This window comes from Neoarius graeffei, chromosome 3 (assembly GCF_027579695.1).
Source record: "Neoarius graeffei isolate fNeoGra1 chromosome 3, fNeoGra1.pri, whole genome shotgun sequence".
Classification (NCBI taxonomy): Eukaryota; Metazoa; Chordata; class Actinopteri; order Siluriformes; family Ariidae; genus Neoarius; species Neoarius graeffei.
This window is the reverse complement of record NC_083571.1, coordinates 9,598,631-9,626,614: the sequence shown is the minus strand read 5'-3', so window position 1 is coordinate 9,626,614 and position 27,984 is coordinate 9,598,631. Positions and strand designations below refer to the sequence as shown.

General features: G+C 41.6%; 1 protein-coding gene across 1 annotated transcript; it reads right to left on the bottom strand.

Moving 5' to 3' along the window:
* Positions 1–27,645, bottom strand: laptm4a (lysosomal protein transmembrane 4 alpha). The gene is made up of 7 exons (XM_060916367.1): positions 27,415–27,645; positions 21,876–21,996; positions 21,696–21,772; positions 17,833–17,955; positions 14,982–15,077; positions 12,006–12,104; positions 1–1,125 (listed from the first exon to the last, which is right to left on the bottom strand). Exons 1-7 carry the CDS (start codon positions 27,538–27,540, stop codon positions 1,051–1,053), a joined length of 717 nt encoding a protein of 238 aa, XP_060772350.1. The 5' UTR covers positions 27,541–27,645; the 3' UTR covers positions 1–1,050.
* Between the last annotated feature and the right edge of the window lie 339 nt (positions 27,646–27,984).

Genomic DNA, 27,984 nt, shown 5'->3' with positions numbered 1-27,984 from the left:
CAATGTTTCAAAATGTTTATTACTGAATTAATTGACTTTCCAGAAAGCATACAAGGAAAAAAAAACAAAACAAAAAAACCAAACAAACAAGAGACTGAGAAGGAGAGTAGCATGCATTTACTGATTTTTCACAATACTAGCAGAGAGTCATGTTTATCCAAAGCATTGTCATGTGAGAGAAGAGCCTCCTCTCTTGTCAGTAATGTGCTGAATGCATGATCACTATCTACCACAGCACAGCACGATGAACGCTGCCAAGATGGTGGGATCTGATGGATGACTGGATGGATGAACGGACTGATACAACACTTGAATATAAATCATGATAAAGTGCTAAAACTTTTTATCTAGGAGTAATTTTTTTTTTTTTAAACTTCACAAAATACACAAAATGAAAAAAAAAAAGATTTCTATTAATTTCACATTGGATTGTCATGACCGGTGCTCAAACTAAAGCGTTAGCTGACTGAAAAAGTAGTGCTTTGAAATGTTAGATGGTGAAGTGTTAAAGCAAAACAACAAAAATAAAAGCTTTCACATCACCTCTTCCAAAAAGCATTAAAAACAAGAGGAAAAGCGTGAAAAGTGAAAGCTTACACTGCTTCATGTGCGGTGCCCGCTGGCAGATGATCTACGTCACCTAAGTAGAAATGTTTCGTTAAAATGGTTCACTATGAATAAACTATACAAAAAGCTGTCAGAAGCACAAGTCACCATGCGACCCAGCTCACAATGTGGCTCCAACACTGCAAACCAAACTCCCCTCACCAGGGAACGACCCTTTTCCCCCGTGAAACCCACTTGCGGCGCCCGTTTACGATTCGTTTACAAAAATAGATCTGTTGCGACATGTTGATGAGAGTCATGCGGATGATGGCAATGGTTAAGTCTATGCAATAATGCAGAGCTTTGAAGTGATGGTGGTGGGGAATTGGAACACCCTCCGTTCTACAGCGTGAAGAGTGCGATCAATCAGTCAGAAAAAAAACCAAGGACAACATCTGCAGTGACGTAATCAGAGAGAGAGAGAGAGAGAGAAGGGCGGGGGTTTCAGGCGGGCATGTAGGGGGGCGGAGGCTCCTTCGCTGGCATCGTCATGGCCATTTCGTAGGTGGGCAGGATGTACTGTAAAACACAAACACAAAACAACAACATGTTTAAACTGAGTCACTTCAGACTGGACTTGAGGACAAATTGGGGGAGTGGGGGTGTAACATGTAGGCGTTTCCATTTATGTAAGGGATAAAATATTATTGGACAAAAATCAGCCAGGTGGTGAAATGAAGTAGAGTTCCTCTTAAAGCACAGGAGTACATTATCAGTTTGTAAAACGTCCATCGAACAATTTAGTTCCTGTTCTCACTTGTTATAGCAGCTATAAAACAGTCGTTCCTTCACCAGCCTCTAGTTTTTAAAGACAGCTTGGTCATGTGACGCAGTAGCTCACACAGCCGTACCATGAGGAACTGGACTCGTTTATAATTAGCCAAGTTGCTCTTCATGAGAACGATCAGACTCAGTCCATTTAAAACTCATGGAGGAATCTCAATTTTCCTTAAAGTTTGTTAAATCGGCTTAATTAGCAACCCGTTAATGAGAAATCACAAAACTAGGGAGTAACTTTTGTGCAGCCTGATCAGATCTTCCAAACAAAAACAATCAGAATCAAAATCCATTGAAAACTCCAGAAGGAGTAGCGATTTTTGTGAATTGTGGACGGACGGATGGATAGATGGACGCCGCGTGATAGCAATAGCTCATCGCCAACAACCGTCGAGCTATTAAAACCACAAAATGCAAACTCGTCAGACATGAAGGACTTCCCCAGATCAGAGAACTGCTGACACTGGAGACTCCTTCTAGAAAAACATTAAACATCTCATTACTGTATAACATTTCACCATATGAACAAATTATGCATTTTGTATCCATTCACGTGCATAGTTCACCGTTTATTTAAAAAAAAGAAAAAAAAAGAGGCCCTTGTGGAACCCGTTTCTATAGAAACAAATGCATATTAATAGAATATAAACCTGTGATGTGCAGCTGCACGACTCTCAGGAGCTGCTGTTATAGAACACTAATCAACGCCTCCCAATCAGAATCGAGGAAAAAAAAAAAAAAAAAAGTTTGTGAGAGTTTGAAATCTGATCAGTCCTGTAATAGGAGTAGCAATTTTCATGAAATTGCATTCGACCTGTGTAGCTGCATCCATGGCAGGTGGCGCCACCTGGTGAACAATTCTTGTTGGAATGTCTTTAAAGACTTCTGGGTGAGTTTCAGTGAAAACTTCCTTGCAGTTTACGAACAGTAGTGTAATTAATCACGCAAAAACTTCAGACGCCCATAAAATCATAAATACGACAGGTGGCGCCACCGTCTTGACAACTTTTATGCACACCATACGAGTGATCAAAATCTGATCAGTCCTGTCGGAGTAGTGATTTTCATGAAATTGCATGTGACTCCTGTATAGCTGCAATCATAGCAGGTGGCGCCACCTGGTGAAAAACTCTTGTTGGAATATGTCTTTAGAGTCTTCTGGGTGAGTTTCAGTGAAAATGTCCCAGCAGTTTACGAAGAGTAGTGTTTAGTGTGACGAGTCACTTAAAAATTTCAGAAGCCCAACTTTTACGCACAGATCTGGGGAACATTACATGCAAGTTTGAATGAAATTTGATCAATCCTGTTGGAGGAGTAGTGATTTTTGTAAATTGTGGATGGATGACGTGTGATCGCATAAGCTCATCCGGCCTGGCCTACAAGAAAATTGTATTTTTTTTAAATGGCTATACAGCCTTACATTTTCCCTTCATGAAGTTCTACACTCCTTAGGGTGCTTTGATCGGGATTCTTTCCAGCAGTCGCTTAAAGCCCGAGTTTGACAGTTATACATGCCATATCTGCTGGGCCTCTAACCCCAGCAAATTCGCGAACCTAGCCCCTTTTGGTGACCTCGCGTCAAACAGAAGTTGCTTCTGCAGTTCCCCATTATCCATGCGACAAACGTATGTGCTTTATCTTCACTGCTGTTCATAGAAAAATAGCTTTATCGGTGGAGTTGTAGTTCTCGCACAGGCTGGCATTTGATATCTTGAAACTCCAGCACTATCATATTTGTACTTGCCAGGGGTATTCTTACGCTTACCATTTTTCTTAAGAATCCATGCCATACTGCGTCGATCTTATCAATATCGCTTGTACGCTGTATAATAGGTAAGATCGAATGCACGCCGTAAGAAACTTCGCTCTAGCTGATAGATGGGCGAGGTGACTGGCGAGGACATGTTTTAGTTTATTCTGTTTGTGGAAAACAGCACCAATCCTGGTGCCAAGAAAGTGAGGCGTGTTGTAGTAGTGTAACCAAGATATTGAAAGACTTGGACTACTCTTTGCAAAAGTTTGCACACCCACATTTCAAAACAATGTAACCGAGGTCACATTTAATGTTGGTTTTAAAGTCTTAGTCATTATGACGAGTAATAAAGCTGGTCAAATGTGTAGGACATGCCAAGTGACGTCAATGAACATGATCTACAATCACACTAATCCCCCTGCTTCTTAGGAACTTCTCAGCTCTGTGGCTGGTTTGTTTTCGACTTTGTTTCCTGTTACATATAGTCAGCTCTTTGCATGCATTCCTGTTTTTTTTTTTTTTTAAAGTATCTTTTCCTTTCCTGAGAGAGATAGTCATCTCCCTTAAACACTTTCATATCTATTTATCCCCTGCAGAAGATCACTGTTCTCTGGTATGTAGCACGTGATCACTGTTTTCTTGGTTCACCAACCATTCACTGGAAAAGCGGTTGAGTCTTATCATAAGACATGTAAAGCTCAAAGTAAGTGCACACTGCCTGGTTGAACTCGCACATAAATGAGTTAAGAATTAAGTAGATCATGTGAATGTGGACACAAAATTTTGCTCTTATATATAATAAAAAAAAAAAAAAAAAAAAAACTGCAGTGTTCATTTATACACAACAGGATTTCAATAGCAAAATATTTCCACTTTAGGATATTTTCTAAACTTGGGAAACAAAGGAGGGCAAAGTTGCAGAAGTGAATCTGGAACCTGGTATAGATGACTTGCAACCACGTGACCAAAATGTGCTAGGTCATGAGCTTCCGCCATGATGGTGGCTATACGAAGCGACTAGGACGGCAGCCGCTGAAAGAGTGTCTGTAAACGAAGCTGAATTCTCAGCATTACCATGATTTGAACAGTTGAGCGAAGATTCGATACAAAAGGGAAGATAGATGTGTGTGGGTTTTGACCCATATTATTAAAAAAAAAAAAAAAAAGTCAGACTTGTCTGAAGATAAGACGCTTCTACCAACCATCACGTATGAACACCGGTCATTTCGTCCAAAGCATTTTTCATACGCACTATCAATTATTTTCTCATCTCATTATCTGTAGCCGCTTTATCCTGTTTTACAGGGTCACAGGCAAGCTGGAGCCTATTCCAGCTGACTACGGGCGAAAGGCGGGGTACACCCTGGACAAGTCGCCAGGTCATCACAGGGCTGACACATAGACACAGACAACCATTCACACTCACATTCACACCTACGCTCAATTTAGAGTCACCAGTTAACCTAACCTGCATGTCTTTGGACTGTGGGGGAAACCAGAGCACCCGGAGGAAACCCACGCGGACACGGGGAGAACATGCAAACTCCACACAGAAAGGCCCTCGCCGGCCACGGGGCTCGAACCCGGACCTTCTTGCTGTGAGGCGACAGCGCTAACCACTATACCACCGTGCCACCCTCCAATTATTTTATATTTTAGATATTTGTTTGTTCAAAAAAAAAAAAAGAAAAAAAAAGGAATTCTCAATGGAATTTGACTGAAGCAAAACATTGCCATAGTATGCGTGCTTCGACACTAAAAAGCGTACTAAGTAGGGTAACCACGTCGGCCCGTGCATGTCTAGGTTTCCGGTTGGATCATATTAAATCTTTAGGCGCGGAGCAGCGCTTTCACAGGGGCTTTCGTTCATGAACACTGGAATACCTGAAATATAAGATAATTGAGTGCGTACGAAAATGGCTTTGGACAAAGTGTCCTGATCCCCTTGTCTCCTCTCCGTACCAAGCCTTAGAATTCCCTCGCCCTCTTTCTGAATCACAGACGGCGTTCTAAAAAATCGGAACGTGCTACGGTCACAAGTACTGTTGTGACCACAACCATATAGAGCACAAAGACATGGCAGAGCTAAAAGAACTCTTAAAGCAGTAGAAAAAAAAGAGGAGTCGTGCACGCGTGACTGTTTTGTATGGAACGTCGCTTTACCCCACATTTGCATCTCCACCAACATGGCCAACATCTGGGTTTCTATTTTGTTTTGACGTCACTCGCAAGTCAAGTACATGGTGAGCGCCCGCTACTGGCCAAACATGAGAAATGCACAAAATTACACACAATTACCTCTGTAAATTAGTAATACAAGACTAATTCTTCAATTTGATTGGTCAGAAGGATTCAATTTTTTTTTTTTTTAATTCACAGGTTTATATAAAGTGCTCTTTCAAACATGCGACCATTTCTATAGTAAACAGCTCATTTGCAGGGCCTCGGACAGGGTGAAGCTTGAAGAGAAAGTCAAGGAGCGATTATTTATAGCTGGTCTAGCAGAAGTGGTAACAGGAACTAGTTTCATCGACGGTCCACAGCATTAAGTGGAACTAAAACCGAATAAAGTGACACGTCGATGCGCTGGTTCAGGAATCATTTAATCCACTCCCCCTTCGGAATTGTTTGAGCTGATACCAATCATCTTGTTTCAATACATTTTATTTCCTGATGCGGGGTGTCCTAACCACGTGTTAGTCTGTTTACAAACCACTCGCTCGGCAGCCTGTTTGGGAAAGTCACGTGAGGTCATGCGCAGGTCTAGGTCACGACCACGGAGCTACAGCAAACATGGTGGATCGCCCAGATCGATAAAAGACTCCTAAATTGAGACCAAAAAAAAAAAGGATTTTAAGGAAGTATCTTACATTGTCAGTGACAAAACCTGCCAGAAGGGGGAGGAGGGGGGGAAAAAAAAAAAAAAAAAAAAAGGCAGACAAGCCAAGAAAATATTACTGGCCAGCTTTCTTGATGGAAATGCGGCACCTGATGCCAACTTTGCCAAGATGCTGCTGGACAGGTGAGTGACTAAAGAGTTTAAATTTTCAGAAACAATCAACTTTTATACAGGTTAGAATTGACGTGACCCCTCACCGAATCCAGGGACACATGTCGGCCGAAACGAATCCAAGATAATCACAAAAGAAGCATTTTTTTTTCGAAATTTGTGATTTTTTTTTTTTTTTTTCCCCATCATGTGCAAGTTGAGATCTTGAAGAATGCAATCAGTATTTCAGATAATAGATTGTTTTGTTGGAAAACCATACATTTTTTGTTGCAAATCGTCTCGTTTTTGTCAGGACTGTAGCCTGCTGGGGGTTGTGGGTAAATTACCATATGGGCCATTCACATGATGATTTAAGTTTTTTTTTTTTTTTTTTCGCGAATCAGCTGTATGATACGGGCTGAGTGCATGGCTACTTAGCTGCATGATACGGGCTGAGTGCATGGCTACTTAGCTGCATACAGGCATGTAATTTCACTATGGAATGAGCAAGTTAAACAGAGCGCAGAGGAGCTGAAACACCGCGAAGCAAACAGACACGCGGTATTTACATCGGAGATAACCATTTCTAGCAAAAAAAACCCGCAACCTCGTTTTCCAGATTGAATGGAATACTTGAATGATCGGATGATACACGGACCGTTCTAGGACTACATTCCATCGGAGGCATTGGTGTGTGCAAGGTGCCGTTTCTCTTTCTGATGGGGTGAGTTTATTAATCTAAGGCTGTGTGGTTATTTTTGCATGTAATGGAGAGTGTTGTGGTTTGGTTAAGCCTAGGTCACAACCGGACGTACGATTTTTTGGCGTTTCCCAAATCGCTGCGTTTTTTTTTTTTGTTCACGGAGAAAGATGCGCGTTGACCATAAGTTTGTCTTGCAACCTGAAAAAAATGTAAGCGCCCGTAGAGTTTGTTTGACATGACAAAGAACCTCTGCGGCCGGTCTGCAGCTCGAAAATCAGCACGTCACACGCGCGCGCTCTCCGTGTGTTTCTTGCGTTTTTTGCATGTAGACCGGCCGTAGGAGCACGTACTGTACGGCCGGTCGTGACAGAGGCTTTACATGAAACTAGTGTTGTGTTAGTTGTGTCATCATCGTGCTATCTTTCTTTCTTACGATGTGAGTAATTTTTCAACCACAAAACGTTAAAGTATACTTTAGGACTTATTTTTGTACTTCATAATTGTGTTGGGCATACTTTGCATGGAAGGAAAATTGACGTGGCGATTTGTTTACATGAAAGTAGTATCGTGCTAGCTCGTAGGGCTTTCCTTAATATCATGCAAATGAGCAGCATTATGTGCCCGCCCTGCACCCAGAGTAGCTGAGATGGAAAACTTTGAGGGCGATTTTCTCCCTTTCCTGTTTTAAGAGGTATACACTTTCAAAAGGCCACACATTCTTCAAATATTGTCAGATCTCCACATGGAAGGCATCATTGGAAAGCTTAGAAACTGTACTTTCTGAATCTGTCAATAACTCAAAATGCCCCCGGGCAGACATGTGTCCCTGGATTCTGTGATCTGCCACATATTCCAAATCTAACACACACCTGTGAGCTTGAAGGCTCTCGAGCACTCGCTTCCGTGTCGGAGGCCGGCAGTTCCGCCGTGTTTATTCCGACCTCGCTCATTATATTATAAATGAGGATAAACTTCGGCTGTTCCCGTACCCAAGTGTAAACATTAGCGAGCTGTGTTTTTCCAGCTCGTTCTCCTTCACAGGCATGCGACACAGTGAGATTCGAGTCCCTTGAGCTCCACAGGGTACTATTCATATTTTTAATACGTCGACCTGCGTCACTTTAATTCATCTTAAATTGTTCTCCAAAAGAAACAGTTTTGCAAGGTAACAATATCACCACTTCATTATACTGTAGACCACCTGGTTGTTGATTATTTTCCCATAACAGTACACTCTTCAATCCCTTCTCTTCTATATAACGTGCTCATACTGAGTATACCGAGTGACGACATCATGAAAACGTATTTGATATTCAAATAGATGTGAAGAGTAAATCTGAAACATGGCACTGCTGAATAATTTGTGTATAATTACTTTGTGTAATAATTTATGTGTATTGTGTATAAATAACTATTGTGAATAATAGTTTGTGTCCATTTTAGATTCAGTAGGGATTAATCAGAATGTCATAGGACCGACCCATAATGGTGGTCACACCCTTGATCTAATACTAACATTCAGGTTAAACGTAGACAATATAGTCATGCTTCCACAGTCTGAAGTTCTCAGATCACTCTCATCTCATTCAAACTATGTCTGAGTATATGCACCTCACCACGCTACTGTATTAAATGTACATTCACGTCAACTACTGCGCAGAGCTTTATAAATGATCTCCCAGAGTTATCAACTTTGATTGGGTCACTGTCAGGCCCTGCAGAACTTGATCAGGCAACTGAATGCTTAGTCAACGTTCTGCCATACTTTAGATAACGTAGGTCCTCTAAAAAGGAAAATGGTCAGAGAAAAAGTTAGCACCCTGGTATAACGATGACACTCACACATTAAAACAGACCACTCGAAAATTGGAACGCAATTGGCGTCAAACAAAATCGGTAGTGTTCAAATTAGCGTGGCAGGAGAGCTTCCTGAAGTATACAAAAGCTCTTCGTGCTGCGAGATCAACATCTCTCCTCCCTAATAGAAGATAACAAAAATAATCCTAGATTCCTACTTAATACTGCAGCAAAATTAACCAGGAATAAGTCCACTATAGACACATGCACACCTGCAGTATATAATAGTAACGATTTCATGAATTTTTTTAATGACAAAATTGAGAATATCCGACAAAAAATTCAAACTACTAATTTAAGGGTCAGACAATGAAAGTGACCTTGTAGTTAACCATATAACTATCAGATTATCAATTAGAATGTTTTACTCCCCTTAGAGAAACTGAATTACTTTCATTAATCTCGGCATCAAAAGCCTCAACTTGCGTACGAGGTCCCTTACCTACACGTCTATTCAAACATAATACCTGAAGTAATTGAACCACTTCTAAAAAATAATAAACTAGCAGTTATTCAACCCCTGATTAAAAAACCTGACCTTGATCTCTGTCAGCTGTCCAATTATCGGCCAATATCAAACCTCCCCTTTATCTCCAAGATCCTTGAAAAAGCTGTGGCACAGCAGTTATGCTCATATTTGCATAGGAATAACATCCATGAAATGTCTCAGTCAGGATTTAGACCTCATCATCACAGCACAGAGACAGCACTGGTTAAAGTAGTAAATGACCTACTGTTGGTGTCTGATCAGGGCTGTGTCTCACTACTTGTGTTGCTTGACCTTAGTGCAGCATTTGATACCATTGATCATTCCATTCTTCTGGATAGACTAGAAAATGTTGTGCAAGTTAAGGGAACAGCCCTCTCCTGGCTCAGGTCTTATTTAACTGATCGCTATCAGCATGTTGATATAAATGGTGATATTTCTAGATGTACTGAGGTAAAGTTTGGTGTTCCACAAGGTTCTGTCTTGGGTCCACTGCTTTTCTCTCTATACATGTTACCTCTGGGTGATATTAGTCATAAACATTGTATTAGTTTCCACTTATGCTGATGACACACAGTTGTATGTTTCTGCAAAACCTGATGAGAGACACCAGACACTGGATACTTATTAATTTTCTTCTGCTTAACTCTGACAAGACTGAAGTACTTGTACTAGGACCACATGCAGCTAGAAGTAAGTTTTCTGATTACACAGTAACTCTGGATGGCCTTTCTGTTTCTTCACGTGCAGCAGTAAAAAACCTCGGAGTGATTATTGACCCCAGTCTTTCATTCGAAACTCACATTGATAACATTACCCAGATAGCTTTCTTTCATCTCAGAAATATTGCAAAGATAAGAAATTTAATGTCACTACATGACACGGAAAAACTAGTTCATGCTTTCGTTCCCTCCAGGCTGCATTATTATAATGCCTTACTGTCTGGATGTTCTAATAAGTGCATAAACAAGCTCCAGTTAGTTCAAAATGCAGCAGCAAGAGTTCTTACTAGAACTAGAAAATATGACCACATCACGCCTGTCTTATCCACACTGCATTGGCTCCCAATCAAATTTCATATTGATTATAAAATACTACTATTGACCTTTAAAAGCACTGAATGGTCTCACACCACAGTAGTGAACTTCTGGTCCTCTATGACCCGCCACACCTAATTAGATCAAAAGGTGCAGGCTATCTACTGGTACCTCGTATAGTGAAGGCTACATCAGGGGGTGGAGCCTTTTCATACAAAGCCCCACAGTTATGGAACAACCTTCCAAGTAATGTTCGGGAATCAGACACGGTCTCAGTGTTTAAGTCTCAGTTGAAAACATATCTGTTTAGTCAAGCCTTTTGTTAATGGTGTTTATGAGGTAAAGGTGTAGATCTGGAGGGTCCTCAGACAGTGTGTTTTGGTAAACTGGGATGTATGGATGCTGTCAGTCCCCACTCGCTTGCTCACTCGAGTTTGTTGACGGTGTAGTGGCTGGCTGCTTTATATCCCGTGGCTCCCTCATGCCTGCGTTACCTTCTGGCTCTCCCCTTTTAGTTATGCTGTCATAGTTAGTTGCCGGAGTCCCTGTTTGCACTCAGTGCAATATGTATACTGTTCCTACTTATTCAGGTGACATTGGGCATACCCAACAACCTGTGTTTTCTCCCTCTCTCCCCCCCTCCCCCCAAATCGGTCCCTCTGAGTTACATGGAGTCAACAGGAAATCTTTTGGTGGAGAGGGTGGAGACCTCGACTGGCTATCATAGCCTGCAGGGAATCAGCCATTCTGTCGCATGTCCCAGACCCGGTGAAATGTAACTGAATTGTCTTGGCCAGCCCTAAGGGTCCCATCTGCATCCCAGCATTGCTGAGGAGTGTGCTCCCATCACCCAATCAAGCATCCAGCCAGAGCAGGTCATGATATTTTTTAACCAGATTAACATGCCATTGTTGTGTATTATGCCTGATGTCAAGACTCTTGTCTCTGTGAGCCTACCACACAGACTTAATACTTGTCATTTTTAGGGCATACCTAACAACCTGTGTTTTCTCTCCCTCCCCCCAATCTGTCCCTCCGAGTTATATGTCGGTCCTGGGATCGAGATGCTGACCTCTTCTGCTCCTCGGACCTGCTTGATCCATCCTCGTGCCCTGTGTCTGGTTGGAGTTTTATCGCATCGCTCCTGTGGAGGACGGCCCCATGAGGACAGTTGAAAGTCACACCTGGAGGACGCTCTGGACTCTTACAGTAATGCTTTTATGGCTGAGGACTACAGTTGACTTGCTAACTTTAGGACTGCAGTTGTCATGAACAGTTTTGCACTCAAGTTTCCATCAGTGAAGAGTTTATAACATCAATGAAACTGACTTCATGTTAAAACTGTTAATATTATAGTCATGCTGTCTGTTGTTGCCCAAATGAGGATGGGTTCCCTTTTGAGTCTGGTTCCTCTCGAGGTTTCTTCCTCATGTCGCCTGAGGGAGTTTTTCCTTGCCACCGTCGCCGCAGGCGTGCTCATTGGGGATAGATTAGGGATAAAATTAGTTCATGTTTTAAGTTGTTCAAATTCTGTAAAGCTGCTTTGCGACAATGTTTATTGTTAAAAGCGCTATACAAATAAACTTGACTTGACTAATTTGCACAGACCCAGGCTACACGTAACTGAATTACGCTCTGAAGTTTACTACGACCAGTTTAGCTACTGGTAACTATAACTGCAGCAAAAAAAGGCACAGTGGGAGTTTAATGGTTATCCTGACTGGACGTCTGAGAATTCATTGGGTTTTCGTGATCATTTCTGCTGTCCGTGGGCACGCGTGTGAATGGAAACCTACCTGAGGCGGAGTCTCAAAAGCAGGATACACAGCGATCTCTGGCATGTTTCTATTGTTGATGTATTTGTAGCAGTTCCACACGCAGTTGATCAAATAAGCCTGTTCCAACAACAAAAGAAAAATCATATTAAAAAAAGGTGTGTAGAGTACTTTTGACTCCTAATAACCAGTTTAGCTCATGTTAATCTTACACTGGGCCTTCTATCTATCTGGACTTGAGTACCAAGTCTCCACTGGCTTGTGCAACCCCAGTGGCTGGGTATTTGATCTAATTTGCATGTCTTTGGACTGTGGAGGAAACCGGAGCACCCAGAGAAAACCCACGCAGACACGGGGAGAACATGCAAACGCCACACAGAAAGGCCCCCCGTTGGCCGTGAGGTTCAAACCAGGAACCTTCTAGCTGTGAGGCGACAGTGCTAACCGCTACACCGTGCCAATCAAGCATACGTGTGGCTCGGGTGAGGAAGCCATGGGGGTTAGAGAAGCTTTGAGACCAAAAGGTCACTGGTTTGATTCCCTGAATGGGTTAAGTGCCATTCCTTGGCGGGGGGGGGGCTGCGCACTCAGGCTCCCTCCAACCTCCCCACACGTCTGGGGGGAATTCTAATTATTGTTCCAAAATGAATGTGAAGACTTAAACATGACATGACTCCTTTAACTGTTCATTTCCAAATGCTCTGTAGTAGAGGCTTTGCACCATCACATGACCCCACAGCAACGGTAACTACACCGCCATGCCAGGGGACACTTCAGTGCTTCATTCAGCAGTTCTTCATTATTGATCAGTATGGGAAGGTTTTGCTGCGTTTTTGGATGTGCAAATCGTTTTGAAGGAAAGATTTTTATTTTTTAAAATTTACCAAAAGTAATTCATCACTGGGGAGAGCGCTAGAGAGATTTCCAAACGTAGAAGGGACAAATTGGGGGGGGGGGGGGGGGGACCCATTCAGCGGGACTCTGCGTTGAACGGAGAAGTCAAAAACCCGATGGTCCGCTCACTTCCTTTCCACAAAAGGTAAGAATAAAAAAATAAATAAACTAAAAATTTCACAACTGCAGCGTGGTGCTCATTCTTATACAGTGAAATGAACACAGGTCTCAACACAGCCTAATCTTCACGGAGACTTAAAGTGCATTTACATTCGAGGATCCTTCGGAGCGCGCTGTGCGTGCACTTGGGACCCAGTCATTATGGGAAACACCGGATGCTGATTTGAGTGCAATCAGCACGCTGTTTTCACACAGACTTTGTGAGGTATTCTGTCAGGTACACGGCAGTAGACGGGTCCAAGTGCAGGAAGAGGAGTGTTTATTAGGGGTCATCCATAATTTATATCACTATCATGAGTCTACAAAGAGTAGACTTTTGAGCAAAATAAAATAAATGGCTCAGGCTTCATAGAAGAAAAAAAAAACAAAACAATTTGAACAGAATCTCACAGTATGATGCTGAAGCTGCCTAAACAATGGAAAATAAAATACCATTTTGGTAAAAACGTTGGCATCCATTAATTTCTTGTATTAAGTAAAAAAAATAAAGTGCACACAGTCCTTCACTGTAAACATAACTTTCAGTAACAGAATTTAAGCCTACATAAACACTGACTCGCACATGCAGTGTTGCCAGATACTGCTGACGTTTTCCAGCACAAAATATGTTCAAAACCCGCCAAAATGCACTTAAAACCGCCCAATCTGGCAACACTGCGCACATGCTGCTTCTCTTGAACGTATACACGGAAGTAAGGCGGAAGGTACTTTGTCGACGTCACCTCAAGACGACGCCGACAATTGGTCAAATTTGCGGGAAAGTTGCGATGATTGGATACAATTGCAACACCGCCCTGAATTCGCAGGGATTGGTTGAATTTGCGTTGAAGTTGCAAATCGCAACATCACGAAATCCTGGAGGGTCTGATTTTTAAAAAAAAAAAAAAGTGTACGTCTGGTTATTAACCCCCTCCCCCCCCGCATACGGTTTGTACGCTCGTGATAATGATGAAAAATTATGGATGATCCCTTAGCAGGTGTGCCATTTACACAAACGAAACCGAAAACAGTCATAAACAGGACTGTGATCATGATAATACTTCACAAAGCCCCTTCGCAGGAGGAGTCCTGCAAGTGACCGTCCTTGTCCAGCAAACCTTCCCCCTCCCAAACTAGTAACCTCAGTGAAAACACTGATCTCAATTCACCGTGTACAAAAAGTTCAGCTGAAAACTGTCGAAAACTGGACTTTTGTATATGGTTTACAGGAAGAAAAAAAAAATAGGGGAAGGCTGAAAATTGATTAGAACAGGATTTCAAAAAATAAATAAAAAGCTCATTGGGTGGGAAGTCTGAATGTGTCAGCATGCAGTCTTGCAAAACAGTTGTCAGGAAACAAAAAGAGGAAAATTCCAGCATTAAAGAGGCGACACAAAACTCTGCTTTCACAGCCGGCATCTCTGGTCATGTGAGCTTTCAGCTGGAATGTAGAGCAGATATTAAAAGGAAGAAATCCTTTTTATCGCATACTCTTATAAAATCATTGCTGCGTATTACACATAGCGGTTTAACTGTGATAAGGACGTGGTGAGTTTTTGGGACACTATTCGTCTACACAGACACTAGCACAGAACACGAACACATACTAAAAACAAGGTGTGCAAACATGAAAAGATCACGTTTTTCTCTTTGTGTATGTATACATTAGAGACACCAATTCTGTGTCTATGGAGACCACAAGATAACTACGAATCCACTCGAACCTTGACATTCCTGAGGTAAACACACAAGTCTATATAATCCTTTGCTAAAGCAGTGCAGTTTAGTTTAAACACATTAAATGGTTGAATTAAACATGTTCCTTAATAAATCAATAGACTTCAAATGGAAGTAATTACTATGTTCGCAACCAGCATTATCTGGATTGTCCAACTTCCGCTAAAACACACACTTTGGACGTTACTAAAGGAGGTGTTGCGATACCTTCAGGATGATGAGGAGAGCGAAGAAGATGAGCACAAAAAGCAGAAGGCAGCTGGAGTCCAGAGAGAGAAGATTGTCTTTGTATGGGAAGTCCGGCTGCAAACAAGAGGAAAAACAAGATCAACTCTAAGGCCCTGTCCACACGGCAACGGATTCAGGTGACTCCGATACAATTGCTTATCGTTTAGGCCTGGCGTCCACACGGCACCGGCGTTTTGGGTGCCCAAAACGCAATCTTTTTGAGAACGGGTTCCAGAGTGGAAAGATCTGGCAACGTTGCCATTGTGAAGTCGTCTGGATGAGTAGAACAGATTTGTTTACGATGACGTCACAACCACATGACTGAGTGCTTCACGCCGGGTAGAAGTGTAACGAACTCGATGCGAGTTGTCAACAAATCCTATAACTTGGTTCATGAAACGCGCTTACAAAATATTTTCACTGTGAATATTGTGTAATGGTGCAAAGTGAGAGAGAGAGAGAGAGACTGCGCAGAGTCAATCCCGCCAGCAAAAATAGGGGGAAAAAAAAAAAAAAAAAAAAAAAGGAGCGATCTCACCTCTTCAGATATTGGTTTAAGTCCTACAATACATTCCTCAAAAAGGGCGTAGAAGAGCAAATTAATCCATCAACGTGTAGCATTCAATTTATTCCGGACCATTAAAGACGCCGCCTTCCGCGTAGAATCATACGTCATCCTTGCCGCCATATTGGATAGGTCAAAGCGGAGAATAAAGATTCATGTGCTGCGTTTAACTGTATCAACAGGTTTACCGTCCAAACGAGATCACATGGGATTACCTTTCACAGGTGAGAAACAACAAATTAATCCATCAACGTGTAGCATTCAATTTATTCCGGACCATTAAAGATGCCGCCTTCCGCATAGAATCATACGTCATCCTCGCCGCCATATTGGATAGGTCAAAGCGGAGAATAAAGATTAGCTGCGTTTAACTGTACCAACAGGTTTGCCGTCCAAACGAGATCACATGGGATTACCTTTCACAGGTGAGACTGGAAAAATACTTTTCATTGTATTTGGTCATTATAATGTAATTTTACGAACAGATTTTCCTGACTTTGTGGCTAATATGAAGTCTCGCGCATAATAGTTTATGCGCATGCGTCCTTACTTCTATTGTTCTGGTGTCTCCGAAGGGACCGTCTTACAGCGCCCCTAGAGGTGTGGCATGTGTATTGCATCGTTTTCAGCAAGTGTTGCCATATGGACCGGATATTTTACTGATCGTTGCCCATTTGGATGCGATATATTTTTAAATAATATCTCGTTGCCGTGTGGATGTTGCCTAAGTTACTGCTCACTTGCGTATCCCTCCACTCTCGCTTATAATCAGAATGCGAGTGATCAAAGGAATAGAACACTTATTATGAACGTTGACGTCAACAAATAATGAACCCTGAAACGACTAAGTAAAGAGCAGTGTCTCTCCCCGGGGATTTCAAATAGCATCCTGGTAAACTCATTTTGAAATCGCATTGCTTCTTGAAATAGCGTCAAAATCCACTCTATATGTTCTGTAAATTGCTGGGTTTCAGTCACATGACTTTTCTTGGCAGTTTTACCGGAAGTGAAATAGCTGGTGGTCTAAACGGCTGCCGTAGCACAAACAACTAGCGATAAGTTATCAGAGTACACTCGTAATCTAGAAGCCACTGCTGGCTTTAGATATATTCAGATCACTATGTGCAATGGAATCGACCCCTACAGTCTAGGAAAGAAGGATTTGATTTATCATACGATCTGGAAAACGACCCTTCAGTTCAAGATGTCGGGGAACTCAACTATCTGGTGTTGCAGACGTCCTTCTACACCGCAGAACAGATGAAAGCGTGGAAGAGTACGGAGGCGTACAACTTTTTTGTACGTGGCTGGGTAAAGGACCTCGCTATCGAGTCGCTGCCCAATGAATCCTGTACTGTGTATAAGCTTTACATTCGCATCTTTACAACGAAGCGCAAACAAACAAACCGCTGGCTTGATTCTCACTTGTCTTGGCTCTTATCTCTCCGCTAAATCATTCACAAAGATCATCAGAAACCCCTTTAAAGACCTGGATCTTAGTTAAACAAGACGGAGAAGACGTGATCACGGCGCATTGTAACTGTACGGCTGGGGAAGAATTTTGTCACGACCTTCATGCATATACTCTGTGAGGAGGAAACAAAGAAACAGCTGGAGAATCAGCTTTAGCGCTTCGGGACTATTTGAAAAAAAAAAAAAAAGTGTACCATAAAATAACGACACATAGCAAGAAAAGTACTTGGAAAAACGCTAAGGACAGAGCTGAGAGGGAAATACAAACCTTTCACCAAGTGATCGCTGGAAATTCCAGCACGCTTCGACTCGGCTCCCTTCGATTTCACTGAAAAGCCGCCTTTCTCCACGTCTTTTTGTGAAATCCTGTGTTCGTTTAGCCTTTATTAGTTCACGGGGAACCCTGAAGAAACTTTTACCAATTTCATGGTTTGATTGATTCGCTACAAACAACGCAAGCGTACGGCATTTTTCATGTGACCAATGAACCTTCTCCGTACAAACGCTTTGTCAACTGAGCTTTGGTAGACCACCAGCTAAAGCTCTGAATAACTAACGAGGCAGCTGTGACGTCACGTGAAACCCAGCAATACACGGTATAGAACCCCAAGCTGAAGTTTGGTACCAAGTGGCTATGTGGCTGCTGAGAAAAAGGGTGTTTCAGACAGACGGACAGTATAATAATAATAATAATAAAAAAAAAAAATCAGATGTTTCTAAGAATACTGTTCTCTCAACACTGACGGAGAAATGTAGAACAATGGGGAGAGGAGGAGGAAAAACAAAACTGACCAGCTGATCCAGGTAATCCTTGATCCTGGGCAGGTAGGTGAGGGAGCTGATGGCCACCAGGCAGCTCAGAGCGAAGTCAAACAGCTGATAGCAGAAGAATGGGATGAGCCAGCCATCACGGTGCTGCAGGAGATGAAAACACACCTTCATTTTCATGTTCACTGATGAATGCCTGAAACACGGACTTGAAAGCTTCTCATCTCATTATCTCTAGCCTATCCCAGCTGACTACGGGCGAAAGGCGGGGTACACCCTGGACAAGTCGCCAGGTCATCACAGGGCTGACACATAGACACAGACAACCATTCACACTCACATTCACACCTATGGTCAATTTAGAGTCACCAGTTAACCTAACCTGCATGTCTTTGGACTGTGGGGGAAACCGGAGCACCCGGAGGAAACCCACGCGGACACGGGGAGAACATGCAAACTCCGCACAGAAAGGCCCTCGCCGGCCCCAAACCCAGGACCTTCTTGCTGTGAGGCGACAGCGCTAACCACTACACCACCGTGCCGCCCCGACTTGAAAGCTTTCAAGTTTAAAATAAAATCATGGCCTTGGATTTTCAGACTCCATTTTCAAGGAAGCAAATCTAACATGGAAAAGGTCAGGGTACTACAGGGCGTGGATCACGGCACCTATCTACATTATAAATTAATACGGTTAATAAGTTATTAATAAGCAGATATAAAATAAAGGACTAAGGGTAATCTATTACAGCTATTATAGGCTATCTGCTATAGCATCAAAAAAAAAAAAAAAACCCAAACCTTTTGTGGTTGACAAGCGTGCAAGGCTGCAAAGTGTGGATTGAAATATTACACAGCCACATCAACGTAAACATAACAGAATTGATTACATCGTACAGGAATTAATAATGGAGATATGTGATGAATACTTTTGCAGACAGTACATGAGGGTGGTATGCAGCCTGTTTTAATGCAAATACTCCATTTTGGTTTTCAAAATATATGTACACCACTTCCGTTTGTCCTGGAACAAAAATTATTCGTCGTTGTGGGATACCTTCAAACACCAGTAGGCGTGTACACCTGTGTAGTTATATAATCAATCAATCAATGACTCAACCATGTGGCAGCAGCACAGTGCATATGGTCACGAGCTTCAATTAAGGTTCACGCTGAACATCAGAACGAAGAAAGAACGTGAGCTCAGTGACCGACTGCCACAGAACAATCCAGGAAAAAAAAAAAAAAAAACACATCCAGCAAGCAGCACTTCTGCAGGCAGAAATGCCTCATTCACAGCCACACTGATTCAGTAACCACTCTTTAAAACCGTGGTGAGCAGAAAAGCACCACCAAAAAACATCAGATCTTGATGCAAATCCGCTACAACAGCAAAAGACATCAATTTTCTGCTATAAATGGTGTGTATTGAGATGCTTTTCAGTTCGCCATATTTGTGAAGTGTTGCACACTGCTACCACATGATTATCTGACAAGATAATCGCATGAATGAGTAGGTGGATGTTCCTCCGTATATAACTAGAGACCTGTGCAGCTCTGAGCTCAGCCTTTTTCTGATTGCGAGATAGAAGCTACAGGACATAAAACAGAGGAGGGGGGAAAAAAAAAAAAAGGGCCCGCTCAGAAATACATCGACACCAGGATTTGAACAGACGTTGCAAAATCTGTTCCTTTCTTGGACAGCGCTCTAGACCGCTTGGAGGATTACATCGCAAAGCGAGGTTATATAACGTGACAGTCAGTACGCAGTGGCACCACACCACGACTGGAATCACTACCTGAGGCTGGCACGCCAAGAGTTCTTAAACACACACGCACACACAGACAAGGACCTCTATAGGCTTCAGCCAATAATGATGGCCCCGGGTACCAAAAACATCCTATAGTCCCATTGCCACCAATCATGTGATGCAGGGTGAACGTTCTCAGAGTTTTTTTTTTTTTTTGGTGTCTCTCCACCTCATGAGAGGACAAAAACATCACGGAAAGATTCAATGCATGCTCCGAGGTAGGGTTGGGCGGTATCCAAATTTTGATACCTTTAAACCGTCTCTGTGTTTTCCCGGGGTATACGGTATTACCGAGAAAAAAAATAATATTTTGTTTCGGCCTACTGTGTAACGTGCGCCTATGCCTCAAATGTACTATTTAAAAGCAGCATAGCGAATTATGTGCATTGTGGTATGGATTAAGCAGCAAAGCGAATTTTGTGCATTGATGAATGGATTAAGAGATATTTCAAAGCATCACGCAACTCTTCCTTCATCTTGAAAATAGCATTCAGCTGTCGTTTACACATGTCTGCGTTGAAACGCCATTTGCAGCACTATTTCACCTGCTCCATCAAAAAAAAGTACACGATGAGCAGGATCATACCCTTTCAAGCATGGGAAATAAAAAAAAGAATCAACCAACACCCAAGTCCGTTTAGACTGCGCGATAAACCATATTCTTCAGCGCAAATGAGGCGAACCTAATTCAAATGCGTGATAGCTGCACAAGGCAAAATCATATGGGCCCACGTCATGCCATGGCGGGGAAATTAATAATCAAATGGCCTTACCTTGCTTAAAACGTTGTCTTGATCACATAACTCCTTACAATTATTCCACTTAAATCCATACGGTTTAACACACCCAACAAAGATAGCAAGCGCATTGCTAATTCCCACCAGAAACCTAACAGTTCACGCTACGATGTTTTCTTCCGTTTCTTCAGTAGATGACATTTCAAACATTTATTACCCACATCCCAAATGTCATACGTTATATTATTTTACCTTGTTGTTACTCATGTAACCTACTCAAAACACAACTCATTGGAGAGATCTCGTGGAAGTGGAGTACCCCAGGCTATGGTGTGCCTTAGGGGACATATTAGATTTTTTTCGATTTTGCGCGGTCATTTACATTATTGCTGGCTCTTCCTTTTCGTTTGGTTTGAAACCAAAATGCTGCCACACTGCCGATGTTGTATTTTTTTTTTGCCACTCACTCGTTATCTTGACTTGCCATCTTTCAACCGCGGTCTCAGTCTCTTTTTTTTTTTTTTTTTAGATAGGACAGTATAGAGAGACAGGAAATGAGCGGGGGAGAGAGAGAGACGGGATCGGGAAATAACCTCGGGTCGGAATCGAACCCGGGTCCCCGGATTTATGGTACGGTGCCTTAGCCATCTGAGCCATGACACCCCCGGGCTCAGTCTCTTGCGAAGCTTTCTATCAGACTCCAAAATGTCACGCAGGGTTGCCATGGTAACGACAAACAACCCTGCACGCGATGAAAACTTCTTTAGGAAATTGATAGAATTAGTGAAAATACGATCACACAGTTATTCGGGATGATCTTCAATTTATTATTTTATATTATGACCTCATGTACTCCATATTTATTTAGATATTATATATTTTTTTAAAATGACGGTAATGAGACCGATACCGTTGGTACTTTTGGATACCTCGGGATACCTTCTTACCGTAATACCGCCCAACCCTACTCCGAGGTGATATTTTTGATGGCAAACTAAGTGGCGAATACTTGCAGATGGGTTTGGGAATACTTCCTGAAGCTTGGAGAAGCATCACCACCAAATGCCTCCTTCACTGACAACTCATCACAAGCTATAGCGTGACCGCAGCCTTACAGTTAGCACTATGACCAGTGGTGAGATTTATTCTTGGTGCAAAAAGTCCCATGTATCAAAATTCCTGAAGCTTTACTTCCATATTTCAGGGTGAGTTGGTAGGTAGGTAGTTGGGTGAGTAGGTAGTTGGGTGGGCAGATCAGTAGGTAGGTAGATAAGCCACGTGTTTTAGAAAAGGTTTCAACAGTGACTAACCTTTCCAGAGTCTAAAATGACTCGACACTTACAGTAATGGCGCCGTACACCATCATGGCACTGATTGTGAGCATCAGGAGCGAGATGGCGAATCCCACGCAAGCATTTTCTAAAGCAGAGGACAGAAATACAACCATTAGCCACTTTGTGGTTTTTTCCCCCCTAAATAAATAAAATCAGAACAGTTGAGTGCGACTGTAAAACATCAGTACCTGACATTCTGTCCGAGGCGAAGTAATGCTCAATGACCTCGTACTGCAAGTCGACTGAGGGCACGTTCTCAGGATGAGTGACCGCCACCGTCAGCAATATTCCCATCAATAGGTTCACGACCTGAGGGATGCAAATCAAATATCAACGCACGGTTGAAAAACATCAGAAACCATAGCGGAGAGGGCCAGATACTGTACCATGACGTGTTATCAGTAACCGACAGCTCAATTCCGAGCACAAGACGTCCAACATAACAGTTAAAGATTAACTTGAATTAGTCTGAGTCTTTTTCTAGTGACATCCTTGAGCAGGTTTCGATTTAAATATTAAAGCCTGTGGTTAGATGAAAAGTCTCATTTAATATTTAGGTGGAAAATCTCATGATAGTTTTGTTGGTAGTAAACAATTCTGTTAAAGATAAATCTCATTTACACATGAACATAAGCAGTGCTTGGAATTGTGGGTGGAGCTTATAACAGCGTCTCACCATGTCCAGGCTTGTAGTACTCAAGTCCAGGACTCGTGCCTCGACTTGGATTTTTTTCTTTATTTTTTGCAACGTCTTGCATGAAATTAGTAGCAAAGTTAACGTAGATATAAATATCTTACACCAAATTATTATGGCATGTTACAAAAAAAAAAAAAAATCCTCGTCTTCAATTTACGAGTCCAAGTCGAGTCACGCGTCCTGGACTCCAGTACTACAAGCCTGGTACAAACTTTAACAGCTCTAAGCTCTTCTTCCTATAGAGATCTTGCAGTCACGTGACCGGAAAGTACAGAGCCGCCATCTTGTCGGTAAAAAACACCGCTGAATACTGCTGCACTCGTGTACAAAATGGATAAATTTCAACCGACGGACTACACGGCTCATTTTTCTAATGAACAGATAACTAGATACATGTCTAAAATAAACGACCTACAGATTAGTGACCCTTATGGCTTTCCGGACGGAGTTTTCACGACTGTGTCAGTGGATATGGAACTGCCAGAGGTGGAATACCCAGATGTGTATAATTACCTCAAACTTTCCCTCGCTGCTCAGTGGTGAAGCACTGCGTGCTTATAAATCTCTGGACAGTTATCTTTACAGAAATTCAGGATTTGTCAGCGACTCAGATGTGTCATCTTGTAAACAAGAAAATAATCCTCATTGGACAGGTAAGTATTACTAGTACTGATACTAGATATATATCAGTAGTAGGTCTGTAACAATATGCGTATCGAAATCGCGATACACAGAGCCACGATCCGTATCGCGATCCAAGAAGGCAGAATCGCGGTACACCCTTTCAAACTTCTCCTCAGCCCAAAAACAGAGGTGCTTCCAAACTTCAATTTATGAATACTTTACTTTTTATTTAAATTACATTTTAAACTTACTTAAATTACTTTTATTTTTTATATCTATTAGTAAGTCGTTTTTTCGCCGACCTGCGACAATCTTCTGCGAGTCACGCAACATCCACACTCGCCACTGGCAGAGCATTCATTTCTTTTAAGCGGTCGCCATTCTGGTTGCGACGCGGGGAGCGAATCTGTAAACAAGCAGCTCATTGGCTGGCTAGGTGTGCCACAAGCCAATCACAATCACTTGACCGGAAAGGCATGCAGTGTTGCCAGATTGGACAGGTTTAGGTGCTTTTTGGCTGGTTTTGAACATATTTTGGGGTGGAAAACGTTAGCAATATCTGGCAACACTGAAGGCATGTCCGCTTGGGCGGAAGCCTTCTGCGGCAGTTACATTTTGACACGCGAGCAATGTTTCACTATAAAAATTCCGTAATTTCCATCTGTTTTCCGCGATCACAGAAAATCATTGGCCCTATGAGAGTGAGACAGTGAGAGAGCCACGCCCCCCAAAAAAATCTTAACGGATTTACACGATTTGGAAAAATGACTTTTTCAGAACCGAAAAAAACAGAGCTTCCGGCTCAACAGTATTATTTTGAGAAATAAAACAGTCTTTGGATATACATTTGTTCATTTTTGCATACATATTACTCATTCTCTGCAGTGGTCTGAATTATTTGTTATTAAATAGTTAATGTAAGTAAGTAAATGTTAAGTCAAATTTACTACTTTAAAAAAACATTTAAAAAAAAAATCGTGGGCGTATCGAATCGTGGGTCAAAAATTGCGATACGAATCGAATCGTGAGTTGGGTATATCGTTACAGCCCTAATCAGTAGTATCTAGTATAGCACTGACCAGCCGATTATAGAATAGAATAAGGTAATTCCAGCTGTAATTCCAAATCGTCCGTCTTGTTTACCATGGATCTGGCGTTGGAGAGGTAGAGGCTTGGCAGTGGAGATTTGAGTGGCTGTTTTCTGAGCTTAGTCAACAGGCCGGCTCTGCAGCCTCAGTTTTGCCTCCTCTCCCGACGCCGCCTCCTTCGCCTGCCAGACCTGATAACAATCCATGGAGACCCCGCTGGTCTCGCTATCTCGTCCGGAATGTTGTGCATGCGATGGAAATCGCTACAAACCGTCATTTTCTGCTGGAAACCAATGTCCAGTAAGTCCATACGGTTGTAGTGGATATTGAAGTCCGGTACAGACGAACAACATGCAAAAAAATACACACAAAAAACGTGCACAGGTAGGGAGAGCTTGTAGCCGCAGTCGTTGTAGTAGAATTGTATATAGTAGGGTTTTTCAGAAGAAAAGGTAGAAGTAGAAGCAGAAAGAGGAAATATGGCGTTTGACCGACAAGATGGCGTCTGTTACAATCTGGATCGGCTGTGACGTCACATGCAACATCTCTATAGACACATGCTATTCTAATTTCAGTGTTAGGTGACAGAATATAAAAATTACAGACTTTAAAAACAGGACTAAGATGGTCAGACTGCTGAGTTTGGAGAAAACCAGTACAGCCCTATTCGGGGACTTATTTTATTTCCCATCTGCTCCTCTGTGATTTTATTTCTGTCCAAAGTTTGTCAGTCCTTCTCGGAGAAAATTACAGGTCTAATGTTCATCTCAAAAAATCATCAAAATGTCATTACACACACACACCCCCAAGCAGATGTGTGTTTTTTTTGGGGGTGGGTGGGTGGGGGTGTTCAACTGCTGCTACTTTAGTCTTGAAGCGTGTGCATCAGTACACCTTCCCAGACACGCTAACTGCTTTACTGCATTTTCAAATTATTCCTGAAACATTTCTATTTCAGTTCTTCAAACTGAAACTGGACCCAGCACCTCCTCAACCGCCACACTGTGAATGGAGCGTGATCACATGACAAACATTCAAGTTCGTAAAAAATGCCAACACGGCTGATCAGGATGGAAATAAAAATCCCAGGGGAACTCCTGTCCAACAGGAAATTACCCAAGGGCCCATGAACATGATGTATAATGTAATGTAATCCTATCCAAATCGGGCTTTAAAGCGTTCTCAATAATCAGCTAGTTTTCTAAGCTATAGTCAAATTCAGTGAGGTGTGTCGAACGTTATTGGCTGTCAAACACTTCAACACGCCGAGTTCCTGTTTCAAAAGGAAATATGACAAAACACAATCAAAAACACAGAACGCAAACTTGGGTCAGGAATTACAGAAAAAGGATTGAGGTTTATTTCCCCCCCTTTTCGATAATTTGAAACTTTACTAGAACAGGTGGCTACAACTATTGACACCTTTTCAGATTTACCAATAAAATTTTTTTTTTTTTTTACAAAGGTGGGTTTCAGTTCCAACAGTTATTATTGGTTAATTAATCAGCCGGAAGACCATCCTCGCCCTTTGATCTTGTCGGCTGACACAGCTCATTACCTGAGATGGAATTTAAAAAAAAAAAAAAAAAAGCATAATCAGCAATTTTTCAGAAAGCCCGGACGTTATCATCGCAGGTAAGCATGGTGGAAAGATCATGGACATGTTTTTACTCATCAAATTCACCGATATTTCATGATCTCCTCGTCCATACCTACTTTGTTTCTCACTCTTTCATTCGACAGCTACCATTTTGTATCTAAACGCGCGTTTGAGAAGTCACTCACATGACGTGTCGATAATAGTGATCACTTTCCACTAACGGTGTCCACCATTATCGACACCCTGTGGGATTAAGGGACATTTACAACTGTTATGGATCGATCTTTGTGAAAACATTGCTGAAGTAGAACAATGAAGTACTTTAAAAAAATAAATAAAAGTGCTGTGATTTATAAATTTTTTTATGATTCATAACAGAATGCAATGTTTATAGAGTATTTGGAATTTGATTGTAATAAATAGAATCCGAGCAGAATTAAACTCCGAGCATTTAAAAAAAAAAAATTACACGCTTGAAATATTCAGATTTTTTTCCTACAGTTTGTTGTAAATCTCTACCACATATTACAATATCAGGAGACATTTTATATTTTGGTTCGAGGAATGATATCCGACCTTTGACCTGGATGTTCACGCGGTTACAATCTTGATTTCCTGTTGACATTTATTGGTAAACGACAAAACTAGAAATTAATACAAACAACAACGAATGATGAACAAAATGTGATCTACGAAAATACTGAGAAAGCGGGTAGAAAGTGGAACAAAAAGATTTTCTGTCACAGGTTAAACATTATCAGTTCATTTGTTTACAAACATTAGAATTACTACTTCCTCATTTACATAAACACCGACATCCAGATATTTATATAAAATATATTTTGGACTAAATATAAGTCTAGGTAAAAGAAATTTTAAATAAAAACTGTTTTCTTAACTTAGTACCACATACCAATTTAAATAAATAAATAAATCATCTGGATGTTGATAATTGTGGAACAGTGTCGATAACTGTGGACAAAGGTGTCAATACTTGTGGAACGGTGTCACGTGATCTGATACACCAAGTAATTGGGAAAATCAACTTTTTTTTTCCCCTTTTCCCCAGTGGAAGTCTGAGTAATTATTCATGCACAATTTACGTGTTGGAAAAAAAAAAAAAAAGTCTTTTCTACTTTTACAACGGCCAAAAGATCGTTATGGTGTCGATAATTGTAGCCGCCACTCTAGTTTTTATTTTACTTTGTTGTTTTATACACTAGTCCGAGTCTCAGAAAGGCTTTTACTGGTTAAATGATGATATTTAATTTAATCCTGACTGTGGAACAAAACACGTCCTTAAGAAGCTAATGCTAATCAGATTTTTAAAAACATTTAAAAAAAAGTGTTTAGCTATATACTGGTGGTGGTAATAATAATACTAATAATACTAATAATACTAATAATAATGTGTGTGTGTGTTCCCATCGTCGAGACTAGCGAGTTAGCAAATCAAGCTTAGGCCTCTGTTCAAGCTAAAGCCGATCATGTTTAGCTAGCGCGTTTAACACGATGCTAACACCATGTTACCATAGTAACAGCAATGATAATTTCGCTAACTAGCCTAAATTTAACTGAAATGAGCTACTTGTTGTTTTGTTTGACCTCCGTAGCAGTGAAAGACCGTTAAACCTAACGAACAGCAAAGCTACGCCTCAAACACACACACACACACACACACACACACAACTTGAATTAGCAAAGCGCTAAAACCGTACCATGTACCAAGTGCCCAGAATAATGGTCCCCGTCCGGACATGGCAGCATCCACAGCATCGTGTTGTATAAAGTCTATCGCGACTCGGCTTAAAATTCATGTTGTTGCCCAGATTATAAAGAAGCATCAAGGAAAAATAAAACTACTTCCGTTGCGCTGTAAACAGCAGCACCCTAATAACCACCGTCTCCAGCCAGCACGATTCCAACTCTCTCTCTCTCTCACCCACTCACTCACTCCAATCCCCACAAGTCCTGCCCTCTTTTCATCTTTATTGGCTGGACGTGTTCAGAGTTTGGACTGCGATTGGACAACTTGAATCTGAAGTAAAACATTTCAGCCAATCGTAAAGAAGACTATAAATACGGGTAGGCATAAAAAAAATCCTCCACCCGACTTCGTGGAAAAAATGGGGGCGTGGTCAGGAGAGCTGCGTTTGTTCGACGAGCGAGAGGAATTCATATCATCATCATCATCATCATTATTATTATTATTATTATTATTATTAGAAGTAGTAGTAGGAGTTACTATATTATTATAGTGCTTTATTTAGTACTGTGTTTAATTAGCA

Coding starts and splice junctions, on each gene's coding strand:
- laptm4a (XM_060916367.1), bottom strand. CDS start 27,540: ATGCTTCTTTATAATCTGGGCAACAACATGAATTTTAAGCCGAGTCGC. Junction 15,078..17,832: donor AGGATTACCTGGATCAGCTG/GTCAGTTTTGTT, acceptor TCTTGTTTGCAG/CCGGACTTCCCATACAAAGA. Junction 1,126..12,005: donor CTTTTGAGACTCCGCCTCAG/GTAGGTTTCCAT, acceptor TGTGTTTTACAG/TACATCCTGCCCACCTACGA.